Source organism: Papio anubis, chromosome 8, assembly GCF_008728515.1.
Source record: "Papio anubis isolate 15944 chromosome 8, Panubis1.0, whole genome shotgun sequence".
Taxonomy (NCBI): domain Eukaryota; kingdom Metazoa; phylum Chordata; class Mammalia; order Primates; family Cercopithecidae; genus Papio; species Papio anubis.
Genome location: NC_044983.1, coordinates 17,461,825 through 17,477,544, shown reverse-complemented (window position 1 = coordinate 17,477,544; position 15,720 = coordinate 17,461,825). Strand labels below are relative to the sequence as shown.

Genomic DNA, 15,720 nt, shown 5'->3' with positions numbered 1-15,720 from the left:
ACAGTTCCGCTGTGACGCCAGACAGACAGTTCCGCTGTGACGCCAGACAGTTCCGCTGTGACATTCTGACCGCACAAGCAGCTCTTTAGGAGAAAGCCTATCACAAATAACTATTCCTTTTAGAAAGTTTCCCATGCTATGTGTTTGGGAGTTTACTTTTTGTGGTATATTTATGTGTGAGATGACACTACTTCAAGGAAAGATGTCTTAAACATAATTCAAACCAAGACATCCTGAGGACAAACATACTCTGGGAGGGGACCGTATTTTTGTTTTAAAGCACCTTTAGTTGTCCATATAGCCAATTAGTCCAATTCAACCATGGACCTTATGGAAGTCAACTGAGCCAAGAAGCCACTCACTTTTCTTGAGATCCAAGAAACAGAGAGGTCCGTGAAGTATCCGTTGGGTGGAAGAGGGGCATGAACCAAGTTTCTTGAGTCAAATACAGAAAATGTTTACTAACTGGTATCTGCTCAGGATCCAACCACCTATGTTGCACACTCAACTACATACTGGAAACAAGGGATCAAAGCCAGTTTTCACTGACAAGACCACAAAGTTCAACTCCTTCATTTAACAGATGGGGAAAATGAGACTTAGATAAATTGGTTTCCTACAGAAAAAAACAATGATTTGTTTAAGGTTGCTCAGCCAGCGTCCTATCCAGCTTCCCACCCCCATAACTGTGTCTCCCTCAATGGAAGGAAAAGGTGGCCATTTGATGGAAGTTGCAATCAAACAACCGAGTGGTAAGTCACCAGGAATATCACTTTTCCCTCCCGTCCTGTGGGTTTTATTTGTGGCGATAAATCTATCCCACAGTGAATACAGTGCCCGTGAATGCTGACTGCCTTCTAAACAGTCATGAGAATGCAGCTTACTGAGGCGTCTTTGAAACACTGCTTTGTGAAAATCATCTGAAAGACTCTTTTTGGGCAGCACCAATAAATGGAAGCTTTTATTCTGTCTTCCTGGTGGATTAGCACAGCTTCATCCGCCCTGAGACGAAACACCATTGAGGAAATCTCTGCACTCACCATGGAACCAGGGGGCTATGGTGTCTGAAGTTTTCTGGTAGCCTGCTCGAAGTGGTAGCTGCTCCTCTTTAAACCACCGGATGATGTCCTCTTGGGCAGAGCTGGACACTGTCCTCACCACTCCCTGATTTCTGTTAAAAGTTTTTCAAGTTAGATTTAACTAATTTGAAAATAATGCCCTCAAAAGTCATATATATATGTGTGTATATGTACACACACACACACATAGACATGCATATATATACATGCATGTCTACAGACACCAGAGGTGCCTTATACTTACAAATATATACACATGCAAATATATATACGTGTGTGTGTGTGTAGAGAGAGAGAACGGGAGGGAGAGAAAATGGGAGGGAGAGATAATTACATACATTTCAAGATCTAATTCAATGACCTCAGCTAACAGGAGGCTGGACCCCCTACACACCACCATTATACACCTCCTCAAGGGCAGAAGAGGAAGGAATATAAATCTGTCACTTGTCCTTCCAGTCTTAAAGGGCTAGTTATAAGAATGATCCACTGCTGTGTTAACACATAGATTTAAATTCATTTGTATAGGAATTAGAAGCTCCATTAACTTTCAATTAACATCTGAAAAAAATAAGCATTAAAAGGCAAAATACACTTTTACCCCAGCACATTTTCCTGGAAAGCATGTATTTGCAAACAAAAGAAATCAAATGCAGTAAGACAGATTTCTTTCCTCATGTTTGCATTATTTGATTCACTCTTGTTTCTCTTTCCACTAACCTCTCTGACTTGCTTTCTCCTTTTCCACCCTTTGATGACATTTAGTTCTGCTAAAAAAAAATAAAGAAAGAAAGAAATATAAAGTAAAAGGAAGAAGAGTATTTGAAGTTTGGTAAGACAAAGATACAGGCAGCAGAATCATTCTGAAATAGATTCAGTAGCAGAACTTAATTTCTAGGATGTAAGTCAATTTCTACTACAAAGAGTAGCCTTACAATGTAATAAACAGACTTCCGAGTCCTACTCAACAACCTACTAATTTTGAGCAGAATTCAATTTAAACACAACACAACCACCATTGCAGTCAGTGAACTATCCTGTCTGTAGAGGCACCTGCTGGGAGACAAGCGTCTATTTGAGCCAATGAGATGGGCTCTCCAGCCACCCTCCATAAACAGATACTGGGGGGGTCCAGTATCAGCTCCATCCCCTGCCACTGAAGTCAAGGAACTATCCATTCCCTGCTGGGATCCACTAGGAGACTAGGAGACACACTTGTCTGCGTCATTAAAACAGTCTTCTGTACTGGAGTCCCTGACCAGCTTCCCCACACAGCCCCTGTACCCTCCTTGAGTTCTTCCTCAGGTCCATCAAGGAAGGAGAGCTGTGTAAATCATAGAGCCCTTGGGAGACTGGCAGCAAGCCTGGGCTTGGAGCGCCCTCTAGCGCTAAGATGGCTGCATTGGTCACAGGCTCAGGAAACATCAGTCAGCTTAGAATTTCTGGAAGGGCCTCTGTAAGACAGGCACAAATAAAGCCAGGCTGTGGAGAGTGGAATAAAAGCCTAATCGTTAAAAGTGCAGATATTGTCACACATACACAAGCATCAAGAAGATTCAAGAAAATATGACCTCACCAAATGTACAAAATAAGATACCAGAGGTTGAGCCTAAAGTCATAGAGATGTGTGACCTCTGACACAATTCAAAATAGCTGTTTTAAGGAAGCTTAACAAACTTCAAGAAAGAACAGAGAGTGAATTCAAAAATATATCAGGGAAATTTAGCAGAAAGACTGAAGTAATTTTAAAAAATCAAATCCTGGAGCTGAAAAAGGCAATGAATAAAATGAAAAATGCAATAGAGGGTTTCAATAGCACACCTGATCAAATGGAACAAATAATGAGCCAGAAGACAGGCTATTTGAAAATATACAGATCATAAAAAAGAAAAGAATGACATGAAGAAAGCTTCTGGGGTCTGTGGGGCAACATCAAAAGAGCAAATATTGGAGTTATTAGAGTTAAAGAGGGAATTCAGGAAGACAAAGGGGTTAAAAGCTTATGCAAAGAAATAACAGAAAACTTTCCAAACCTGGAAAAAAATTAATAGCCAAGCATAGGAAGGTCAAAGGTCACCAATCAGATTCAACCTACACAGGAATACCCCAAGACATACTATAATGAAACCCTCAGAGTGCAAAGACAAATACAGGATCCTAAAAGCAGCTAAAGAAACAAATAACATATAAGACAGATCCAATATACTCGATAGCAGACTTCTCAGAAGAAACCTTACAGGCCAGAAAGAAGTAAGATGATACATGCTGAGCACTGAAGGAAAAAAAAAATGCAACCAAGAATACTGCACACAGCAAAGTATTCCTTCAGAAAAGGAGAGATAAAGATAGTTCCAGACAAACAGAAGCTGAGGGAATTTACCACTACCAGACATGTCCTATAAGAAATGCTAAAAAATAGTTCTTCAAACATAAACAGGATGCTACCATGATTTTTGTTCTAATACTATCATCATGATGTGTAAACCACTTATATCTTCAATATGAAGACTAAAAAGTGAACTACCAAAAATAACTTCAATAATTTCAGATACATAATATAAAAATGTAAATCATCACATCAAAAATACAAAATGCTAGGAGAGAATGGAGGTAAAGTATACAGTGTTTTTGTTTCTTTCCTTCACAAAGTTAAGTTTGTAAGTCTCTAAATTAACTTGTTATAACTATAGGATGTTTTCTGTAAGTCTTATAGTAACCACAAAGCAAAAACCTATAACAAATACACCAGAAATAAAAAGCAAGGAACCAAAACGTACTACTAGAGAAAAGTGCCTAACCACAAAGACCATAAGAGAAGAAAGGATCTACAGAATAACTAGAAAATAAGAAAGAAAATAGCAATAGTAAACCCTTATGCATCAATAATTACCTTGAATATCAATGGATAAATTCTCCAATTAAAAAGCATAGAGTGGCTAGATAAAAATAAAACAGGACCAAATTATACATTGCCTACAAGGGGTTAACTTCACCTGTAAGGACATGCATAGTCCGAAAGGGAAAGAATGGGGAAAAAAAGGTTGTATGCAAATGGAAACCAGAAGACAACAGGAGTAGCTACATTTATATCATATAAAATAGACCTGAAGCTGAAAACTGTAAGAAGAGACAAAGAAGGCCAGTATACAATGATAAAGAGTTCAATACAGCAAGAACAGTTATAAATATATATGTACTCAATTAACATAGAAGCACTTAAATTTAGAAAGTAGATATTAATAGACCTAAATTGGGAGAAAGACTGCAATACAACAATAGTAGAGGACTTCAATACCCCACTTTCAACAATGAACAGATCATACCAACAGAAAATCAATAATTATACCACACTCTAGAAGGTGCCTAACAGACATTTACAGACTATTTTGTCAACCAGCTGCAGAATACACAGTATCTCAACAGCAAATAGAACACTCACCAGGAATATATTAGGCCATAAAACAATTCTTAAATTGTTTTAAGTTAAAATTTATCAAAAAATCAGTAATAGGAGGAAAACTAGAAACAAATATGTGGAAATTAAACATGCTCCTGAACAACCAATGGGTCAATAAATAAATTTCAGAAACCAAAATTTTCTTGAGACGAATGAAAATGGAAACAACATACCAAATCCTATGGGATACAGCAAAAGCAGTTGTACAAGTGATGTTTATTCCAATAAACACACATATCAAAAAAGTAGAAAGATCTCAAATAAGTATTTATTGTTGAACCACAAGAACTAGAAAAACAAGAACAAACTTGACACAACATTGGTTGAAGGAAATATAATAAAGGTCAGAGCAAAAATAGATAAAATAGAGGCTAAAGAACCATACAAAATACGAATGAAATGAAGAGTTGGTTTTAATAAAATCGACAAACATTTAGCTACACAAAGAAAAAGAGATGACTCAAAATCAGAGATGAAAAAGGACACATCACAACTGATACCACAGAAATAAAAAGATCACTAAAGACTATTATAAACAACTATATGTCAACAAAATGGAAAACTTGGAAGTAAATAAATTCCTGGACACATACAACCTAGCAAAATTCAATCATGAAGAAAAAGACAACTTAACAGACCAATAATGACTAATGAGATTGAATCATTAATAAAGTATCCTATCAAAAAAACCCCAGGACCTGATAGATTTCACTATCAGTGTTTTCGTTTCTTTCCTTCACAAAGTTAAGTTTGTAAGTCTCTACCAAATCCTATCAATCACTTAAGGAAATACTAATACCAATTCTTCTCAAACTATTCCAAACAACTGAAATTGGAGGAATTCTTCCAAACTCATTCTATGAAGTCAGCATTACCTTGATATCGAAACCAGACAAAGAGACAACAAAAAAGAAATCTAGAGGCCAATATTCCTGATGGTGATGAACACAAATACAAAAATCCACAACAAAATACCAGCAAACCAAATCCAACAGCACATCAAAAACATCATTCACCATGATCAAGGGAAATTCATCTCAGGGATGCAAGGATGGTTCAACATAAACAAATCAATGAACATGACACATCACATTAACAGAATAAAAGACAAAGACCACAAGATCATCTCAATAGACACAGGTAAAGCATTTACTAAAATTCAGTATCCCTTCATGATAAAAACCTTTAAACACATTAGGTATAGAAGGAATGTACCTCAACCCAATACAGGTCATATATGACAAAATCACAGTTTACATGCTGAAAGAGGAAAAATGGAAAGTTTTTCCTTTAAAACCTGGAACAAAACAAGAATGTCCACTTTCATCACTTTTGTTCAACATAGTACTGAAAGTCCTAGTCACAGGAATGAGTCAAGAGAAAGCACTGAACACATCCAAATTGGAAAAGAGGAACTCAAATTGTCTGTTTGCAGATGACCTGATCTTACATACAGAAAACCCAAAAGCCTCCACCAAAAAACTTAGTCCTGATAAAATTCAGTGAAATTGTAGTATATAAAATAAACTTACAAAAATCAGTAGCATCTCTATACATCAACAATGGACTAGCAAAAAAAAAAGCAATTTTATAATAAAATAAAATAACTAGGAATAAATTTAACCAAGGAGGTGAAATGTCTTTATAAGAAAAACTATAAAACAGTAATGAAAGGAAACAAAAAAATAGACATCCCATGTTCATGGATAAGAAAAATTAATATTATCAAAATGGATGTACTACCCAAAAAGATCTGATTCAATGTGATTCCTATCAAAATACCAATGATATTTTTCACAGAAATAGAAAAAAACTTTAAAAATTTGTATGCAACCAGAAAAGACTACTACAAATTGCCAGAGCAATTTGTAACATAAGGAACAAAGCTGGGAGGCATCATAGTAAATGACTTTAAAATATACTACAAATCTATAGTAATCAAAACAGCATGGTACTGGCATAAAAACACACACATAAACAATGAAACAGAACAGAGAACCCAGAAATAAATCCACACATTTACAGTCAACTGATTTTCAACAAAAGCACCAAGAACACATACTGGAGGAAGGACAGTCTCTTCAGTAAATGGTACTGAGAAAACTAGATAGTGACGTGTATAAGCATGAAACTACCTACTCTCGCTAGGTAAAAATCAGCTCAAAATGGATTAAAGACTTGAATGGATGAGACCATGAAGCTACCAGAAGAAAATATTGGGGAAACACTTCAGGACATCAGTCTGAGCAAGGATTTTTATTTTTTATTTGTTCATAGAGATGAGTGTCCTGGCCTCAAGCAATCCTCCCACCCCGGCCTCCCAAAGTACTGGGATTACAGGTGTGAGCCACCCTGCCTAGCCCCAGATTTTTAAAAAATAACACCTTAAAAGCACAGGCAACCAAAGAAAAACAAACAAATGGGATTATATCAAGCTAAAAAAGATTCTCCTGCAGCAAAGGAAACAATCAACAGAGTAAAGAGACAAGTTACAGAAAGGGAGAAAATATTCATAAACTGTATCTGACAAAGCATCAATATAGGAACTCAAACTCAATAGCAAAAAAAGAAATAATCCAAATAAGAAAAAACCTCAATAGGCATGCCTCAAAAGAAGACATACGAATGACCAACAAGTATATGAAAAAAATGCTCAATACCACTAATCAGGGAAATGCACATCAAAACCACAATATCACCTTGCCCAGTTTTGTATTTTTGGTTATCAAAAAAGACAAACAAAAAACAAATGCTGGCGAGAATCCAGAGAAAGGATAACTCTCATAGCCTGTTGGTAGAAATATAAAATAGTATACTATTACAGACAACGGGATGAAGTTTCTCAAAAAAATTCCAAGTAGAACAAAAGCTCCAACAATCCCACTACTGGGTATATGTCAAACGGAAATGAAATCAGTATGTCAAAGAGACAGTTGCACTCCCATGTTTATTGCAGCACTATTCACAATAGCCAAGATATGGAATCAACCTAAGTGTCCAATAATGAATGAATCAAGAAAATGTGGTGTATATACACAATGGAATATTATTCAGACAGAAAAAGTATAATATCCTGTCATTTGCAATAAAAAAAATGCTGGCGAGAATCTGGAGAAAGGAGAACTCTCATTGCCTGACGGTAGGAATATAAATTAGCATACCATTATAAACAGTATGAAGTTTCTCAAAAAATTAAAGGGAACAAAAGATCCATAAAAAGAATAATACCCTGTCATTTGCAACAAAATGGATGAACCTAGAGGACATTATGTTAAGTGAAATAAGCCAAACACAGAAGGACAAACACTGCATGACCTCACTCATATGTGGAATCAAAAAGGTTGATCTTTTTTGTTGTTGTTGAGACAGAGTCTCGCTCTGTCACCCAGGCAGCCTTCGCCTCCTGGGTTCAAGTGATTCTCCTGCCTCAGCCTCCAGTGTAGCTAGAATTACAGGTGCATGCCACACCAGGCTAATTTTTGTATTTTTAGTAAATACGGGGTTTCACCATGTTGGTCAGGCTGGTCTCGGACTCCTGACCTCATGATCCACCCACCTTGGCCTCCCTAAGTGCTGGGATTACAGGCTTAAGCCACCACACCCGGCCAGGTAGATCTTATAGAAGAATAGAACAGTGGTTAGCAGAGGCTGGGGAGAGTAGGGGGGATGGTAAATGAGGAGAGGTTGGTCAACTGGCGCAAAGTTACACTGATACAGCAGAAATAAGTTCTGCTGCTCTACTGCACAGCAGGGTGAACACAGTCAACAGTAATGTACTACATACTTCAAAACAGCCCAAAGATAGGATTTTGAATGTTCTCACCACAAAGAAATGACAAGTGTTTGAGATGATGGCTATGGAAGTTATCCTGATTTGATCATTACACAATGTATATATGTATCAAAACATCACACTGTATCCCATAAATATGTACAATTATTGTGTGTCAATTAAAAACAAAATACAATTTATGAAACACAACCACCAGAATCAAGTTTGGATGAACTACTCGAATTTCTTGTAATTAACTTAACGGTTCTTTATGCTTTTTCTAACACGTGCTTCTGAGTTATGTGTGACATACTGTCAGATATACATATATAGATGTACATATGCATGTATGTGCATATATTATCCCTAATGATTTTCAGAGCCTTTTGGAGAAAATATCCTATAATATTTGACTTCCCTGGGAGGCAGACACTGCACACATACGAAGTTATATTATACATTATCTTACTAGCTTCCAAATTAGGCTCTTTTTTGGGAAGTCCTTGGAGATGGAGCAAAACTCCACAGACACTGGAGGGGCTGGTCTCTTGTCTTTTCCTGGGGTGGCTCCGAGGTGACCTCTGCCATCCCTGTGTCAAGTTCCAGCTCTAAAACCACCCAGTCTGACTCACAAAAAGCACTTCATGCATTGTCTTAAGTTGCAATGAGGAATTGCCTTTTTTTTTTTTTTGAGACGGAGTCTCCCTCTGTCGCCCAGGCTGGAGTGAAGTGGTGCGACCTCGGCTCATTACAAGCTCCGCCTCCCGGGTTCGCGCCATTCTCCTGCCTCAGCCTCCGGAGTAGCTGGGACTACAGGCGCCCGCCACCGCGCCCGGCTAACTTTTTGTATTTTTTAGTAGAGACGGGGTTCACCGTGTTAGCCAGGATGGTCTCCATCTCCTGACCTCGTGATCCACCTGCCTCGGCCTCCCAAAGTGCTGGGATTGCAGGCGTGAGCCCCCGCGCCCGGCCAGGAATTCCTCTTTTTTAAAGACCACCTTCATTGCTGTCAATCAAATATACTATGCTTCAGAATGCTGTGGGAAAGGGACATCTATCTACAAGTCGTTTCCATGCTACCCTTGGAAGAGATGGAGAACAGGAGTTAGCTGCGAAAACATCCCTGCCGAGGCTCTGTCACCAGCGTGCACACAGACAAGCGCCAGCGCTTAGAGGGCCGTGTGCACCTTTGTCACCTGTTCACATAATTAAGGAGACTCCTATTTCCTGACTACATTTCTTGCTTTGTTGTCGATAAGAAAAGAATCATTACCCAAACCATCACTTTGGAGATCACGGTCTTTACTGTAATTATTTCCACTTACTCCACTGAGTTCCATGTTGGTCCCCATTTCCCAAAATGGAACTTTCCAGTAGGGTAAGTAGAAATAATTATAGTAAAGAAAAAGGTCTGCCTTTGTGTTTCTCCTGAGGTCATCATTCCTGTTTAAAGAGAACCTTGAAGATAACTATGACTGCAAGCAGGGGAAGAGTCTTGTTTTTCATTTCTCCATAATCTTAAACCGAGAAGTATTTCCAGTTTTTTTTTTTTTTTTTAGTTTTTATTTCAGAAGGCAAAGGTTTAGACAATTCTGTTTCTTTCAATCAAAATTTGATTTTAATACTTCTTTCTAAATACTAGGATGTTAAAAATAAGATCAATACCAGAAAAAAAATTATAATCAGCAAACATTAGGGATGGGGGTTTCTGTCATAGCATCATTGCACTTTTCTGCAGTTTTTCCAGAACAAATGGTTCTTCCTAATTCTTCCATAGCCTAGGAGACAATGGGATCACCACCACCCAATAGACAATTCATTAAAAACAGGAGCCTTTCCAAATTCTCAAAAGATGAACTGGGCTATGTATCCCAGAATGAGAATTACCATCAAACCTTCAATCCTTGGCAGTGAAAATGTCCTGCGAAAGTCAGCAAGCCTTTGGGTTCCTACTTTGATCATCTTTGACTAAGGGGCGATCTTGGGCATTAGTGAAACCCCACTTGTTTCCTGTTGTCCCCTCACTGGCTCACCGGCCGCCTTTGGGGGGTGAAAGGGAAGAGGTGGATAGGGGCATGGGAAATTCTCTCACTCCATGCACAGCTTTACTATTTCACTGGGTATACTAAGTATAACAGCTACGGACATTTGACAGCTAAGAAGGGGAGGAATGCCCGACCAGATAACCCAGGAAGAAGGCTTAGACATGAGCCTGAGCTGCTTACACAGGCTGCCAGTTGGCCCTCCACACTCCATGGCAGCTCATACAATTTGCCTTTAATTTCAACGCTTATTCAAAGCCCATTGCAATACTGATGCCTAAACCCATCTGTGTGGCTTCTTACCTAAGAGGTTTTTGAGGATACGCCGCCGGGTTTAGAAACTGAGGCTTGGGTGGAAGGGGAGGTCTTTTGGGTTTCTGTGGAACACGCAGGGGGCTTTGCAGCCTCTCACCGCCTCGTCCTTTCTGGGCCCCGAGGGATAACCTCTTGTAGTCTTCTCGTGCTTGTTTAGCCAAGGAGCGTCTCTTCTCATCAGCTGCTTTGGATTTTCGCACTAGAAAAGCAACGGGGTTGGACAAAACCCTCATCAGCCCACAGAGCAGGTGAGAAGGCTCAGCAACGCACAAAGGGCAGCAGCGCAGGTTCTCAGCAGTTTGTTATCTGCTTATAATAAGGAACAATCATTATCAACACCTGTGATCCAGGTCATTAGGGCTTGCCCAGCGTTCGCTCAGGATTCCTCTCTTCATACAGGAGTGGGGATTTTCTGAGGGAGAGAAAAGGAAGAGGAGGAAGAAGGGATGAGAGAGAAGTAGAGAAAGTGTGCAAGAATTTCCCGCAGTTGGCAAGACCAAGTGAGGCGTCCCCGCCTGGGCATGGGTTCAAGCTGGCAGGGGTGCTGAGTAATAAGAGACAATTGTCACATCCTGCGTAGACTCATGTTCAGATGCAGTGTGCGTGGCTCACTAGCAAAGGTCAGGACTACTCAGTGGCACAGGCCTGTGCACAGGGTTAAGGAGCAGGGAGCAGGACGAAATGAGAATCAGCCCGACAGGCAAAAACTTAAAGGGATGCTTAACCACAGGTAATTATAGAACACATTAGTACACGAAAAAGTACCCCAAGCTGCCTTTAAATATTACAGTCACGTAATGAGAGGAATATGTTCTGAGAAATGCATCATGAGGCAACTGTAACACAATAGTATTTGTGTATCTAAATACCCCCAACATAAGTCTGGGCACAATGGCTCATACCTGTAATCCCAGCACTTTGGGAGGCTAAGGTACATGGGTCACCTGAGGTCAGGAGCTTGAGACTAGCCTGGCCAACATGGCAAAACCCCAACTCTACTAAAAATACAAAAAAATTAGCTGGGTGTGGTGGTGGGCGCCTGTAATCCTAGCTACTAGGGAGGCTGAGGAGGGAGAATCTCTTGAAACTAGGAGGCGGAGGTTGCAGTGAGCCAAGATCATGGCATTGCACTCCAGCCTGGGTGACAAGAGAAAAACTCCATCTCAAAAAAAATAATAATACCCCCAACATAGCAAAGGTGTGGTAAAAATATGGTACAGAGGACCAAAAAAAACGGTGCCTCTACATAGGGCACTTACTGTGAATGGAGCTTGCAGGACTGGAAGTTGCTCTGGGATGAGTCAGTGAATGAGTGCTCAATGAATGTTAAGGCCTCGGATGTTACTACACACTAACGTTGACTTCATAAACACTTTACACTTAGGCTACACTATATTTTTAAAATCTATGCAACCCATTATTTTGGGTTTGTTTTTGTTTTTGTGTGTGTGTGTGTGTGTGTGTGTGTGTTTGTTTTTTGAGACTGAGTCTTGCTATGTTGCCCAGTCTGGAGTGCAGTGGTATGATCTTGGCTCACTGCAGCCTCCGCCTTCCTGGTTCAAGCAATTCTCCTGCCTCAGTCTCCTGAGTAGCTGGGACTACAAGTGCACACCACCACAACCAGCTAAATTTTGTATTTTTAGTAGAGATGGAGTTTCACTATGTTGGCCAGGCTGGTCTCGAATTCATGACCTGAAGTGATCCACCCACCTTGGCCTCCCAAAAGGCTGCCATTACAGGAGTGAGCCACAGTGCCTGGCCTAAGAAATATATGCGACCCATCATTGACCAAAACATCATTATACAGTGCATAACTACTTTGTAAAAGAGAATTTTTCATTGTAGCAATGAGACTCTAATGCAGAATGTAAAAATGATTTTTATTGAGGATATTTACACTTCAGGCATTATTGGTCAAATCCTGTTATACTTGACTTCAAAGAGATAACCAAAATATTCCCTTATACCAGGATTTCACTGCATAGTACAAAGAGGCCACTGGATCTTGCAAATATTTTCATTTCACAGTAGTTGCCATTTAAATAGCATTGGTTATAATGTAATTGCAGATCAGTGTGGGATCTCAACATCCTGCAAATATAGCCATACCTGCTGTCTTCCTCAAGCTACCTCAGGATGATCTAGCAGTTCAGACTTCTCTGAGTCAGATGGAAACACTAATTCTTTCTCAAACCTAATTCTTCTAGCACTCTGGAGCACCCTCTCCTCTGCCTTCAGTTGTATGGGCTTATTCTTCCCCTATGAGCTTTCTCTCCAGCTCTGCTAACTCAAATAGGAGTCAGGGCTGGGTCACAGGCACAAGCTGGATGCTAACACATCTGGCCTGGTAATCCTGTGTGCTTCTGATTACAAAGTTAAAATGTATTCACTATCAAAAACTTAGGGGAAAAAATCCAAAACACAGTATTAAATTATCAGAAAAGCATTCAAATAAATAATCTTGAATCTCACCTCTCCAAGAAAACTAATGTTTACATGTTATTATAACCTTCCAGTTCTTTTCCTTCAGATACTTAGACATTTCTAAATAGCGAAGCTTTTCATTCTATTTCATGGTGTTTTTTCTTCCCCAAGCTAATGACATGTAAACATAGTCTAAGATCATTAAACACTCTTCCAAAACCTATTTTCCATAGCTATATATCACGCTGTTTGATAAATTACATCATAATTTTGGTGATACAGAAATGGAGAACCAGTCCACTGTTCAAAAGTAGCTTCTAAGCATTTGAGTAATAAGTTAGTAATAACATTTGAGTGGTCACTTACTGTGAAGATCTCTCTCAACAACCCACATTAAGTGCTTTCTAGATTGATCACGTTATTAAGTGAGAGAATCAGCTGAGAGCCTGGAAGGTGCTACGGCAACCTCTGGGTACTCACGAGATGCCTGCCATTCCGAGTCTTCTTTCCAGTTCTTACAAATCTGCTTCGTTCTCTCTTCGTCTATTTGATTTATTTCTTCTTCTTGTTTTTTCTTCATGGATACTTTCTTCTGTTTAAAAACAAAAACAAAAACCAAACAAACGAAAACGAACCTTGGTGAGCAAATCCAGCAGTTTCCTGAAGGACGGGGGTACCCGGCACAGCTGATTTCTAACTAACTCTCTGGCCCACTAGGGAGGATCAAGTGTGGACTCTGGCGTCAGTAAGACCTGAAGCTGGATTGACCATTGCTAGCTAGTGTGTAACTCCAGGAGCAACAACTGAACCTCTCTTGGGCTGTTTCCCCATAAGAAAGATGAGAAGAAAATATTTCTCAGGGTTATACTGAGGATTAGATAACTTAAGAAGTCCCTGGCACAGTGTATAACATATAATAAGAAAAAATATTCCTTTTCCTCACAGTACTTAGCTGTTTCAAATTGACTCCCTGAAGAAGCATGTAAACACACTATTACATAGAACCAGCGTCAACCTACTTTACAGTAGCTGACAGGCCCCATGGAAGAAATGCACATTTCCAGAGCAATCTCAGCTCAGCTGAATCTCTCCCCTCAAATCATGTGTCCCAAAATGTGGTACTTACTACATGATTTTACGTGGTTTAAAAGAAATATATATTATTATTTTTTAAAGATGGAGTCTCACTCCATCGCCCAGTGCAGTGGTACAATCTCGGCTCACTGTAACCTCCCCCTCCCAGGTTCAAGTGATTCTCCTGCCTCAGCCTCCCTAGTAGCTGGGATTACAGGCACATGTCACCACACTTAGGTAATATTTGTATTTTTTGAAGAGGTGGAGTTTCACCACGTTGGCCAGGCTGGTTGCAAACTTCTGACCTCAAGTGATCCACCACTTCAGCCTCCCAAAGTGCTGGGATTACAGGCATGAGCCACCACACCCTGCCAGAACATGTATTTTTTTGTTTCAAAAAAAAAAAAAACAGAAAAATATTTTTCAAAAGCATCTTTTGAGAAAGGGAAAAATATTTTTAAAATGTGAATATTCCTTTAAAAGGCGAAGTAGGTTTTTAAAAAAATTGCAGTAAAATTCCACATAACAAAATTATACCACCTTAACCATTTTTAAGTGTACTGTTTTCCGGCATTAAGAGCATTCAAGGAAAATCATTTTAAACGAAAGAGAAATGAACAAACCAAATCACTTAGACCTGAAAAGTACTCTGTTTATTTGGACACAAGCTTCTGAGTGCTCACAAGAAGACTGAATTTACAACTTGGAGAAATAATAAAAGCCTTGGTTAGCTAAGTAATAAAACAAACTGAAACGGCCAGGAACGGCTGCCTGTGCCCACCTCTCTATCACGAGTGACAGGTTTTTTTCTTTTGTGCTTTCCCATAGAAATATAAAGACTTCCTTGCTCTAATGTCACCACAACATAAAATATAAACGTTAATGTTGTGAAACTTGTTTCTGATCACTGTGGGCAGTCATAAATCGCAGTTTAAGTAATCATCATTCATAAATTGTGCTTCACTGCAGATGTAACTAAACCTCTGTGCATTTACTGTTTTTATTTTTTTCCTTACGTTGTTTTCCTGCCTAGAGCTAGCTCCTTTCGTTTGCCAGCATTTTAAAATCCAAAGGACAGCTTTGATGTTTGAAAGGACTATTAAGATTTGCCATCCTTTGATTGAAGCTGTCTGCAAGCCCAAGATACATAAATGTGCTGCTAGCAATTTTTAAGCTTAAACAGAAGAAGCTTAAAAGTGGAGCTTTGTTCATCCTTCCACATGCGTACGTGTTTTTTTTTAAATGATTAGGAAACATATAGTCAAAACATCAAGCTATGATCATCACAGATATTGTTGCTGAGGATCAGCAAGAAGTTTGGAACATGATTCTACTAAGAAAAAATATTAATAACAGATGTAGTACTTGGTTGATGTTACTCAAATGTCTAACAGTGCTGTATTTAATAAATCTACTCCTTTAATCTGCATGTAATTATGTACAGGCACAGTGGAAAAGAAGAAAAATTCATGAATTTCACAGAGTAATAGCTGATGAGATCCGCTGTTACTCATCTATATATGGCCCTGACCACCATATTTATTCAAGAAAGCCAGA

At 39.1% G+C, this 15,720-nt stretch overlaps 1 protein-coding gene across 4 annotated transcripts in view; it reads right to left on the bottom strand.

The window, feature by feature from the left end:
- The window catches only part of SH2D4A (SH2 domain containing 4A), an 83,302-nt gene that overhangs the window by 21,425 nt on the left and 46,157 nt on the right, over positions 1–15,720 (bottom strand). For all 4 annotated transcript variants that reach the window (XM_031669411.1, XM_017961821.2, XM_031669410.1 and 1 more), the window contains 3 exons: positions 13,570–13,681; positions 10,654–10,864; positions 1,041–1,171 (listed from right to left, as the gene is read on the bottom strand). In XM_031669411.1, the coding sequence (XP_031525271.1) occupies positions 1,041–1,171; positions 10,654–10,864; positions 13,570–13,681 (454 nt within the window). The remainder of the gene's footprint in view (positions 1–1,040; positions 1,172–10,653; positions 10,865–13,569; positions 13,682–15,720) is intronic.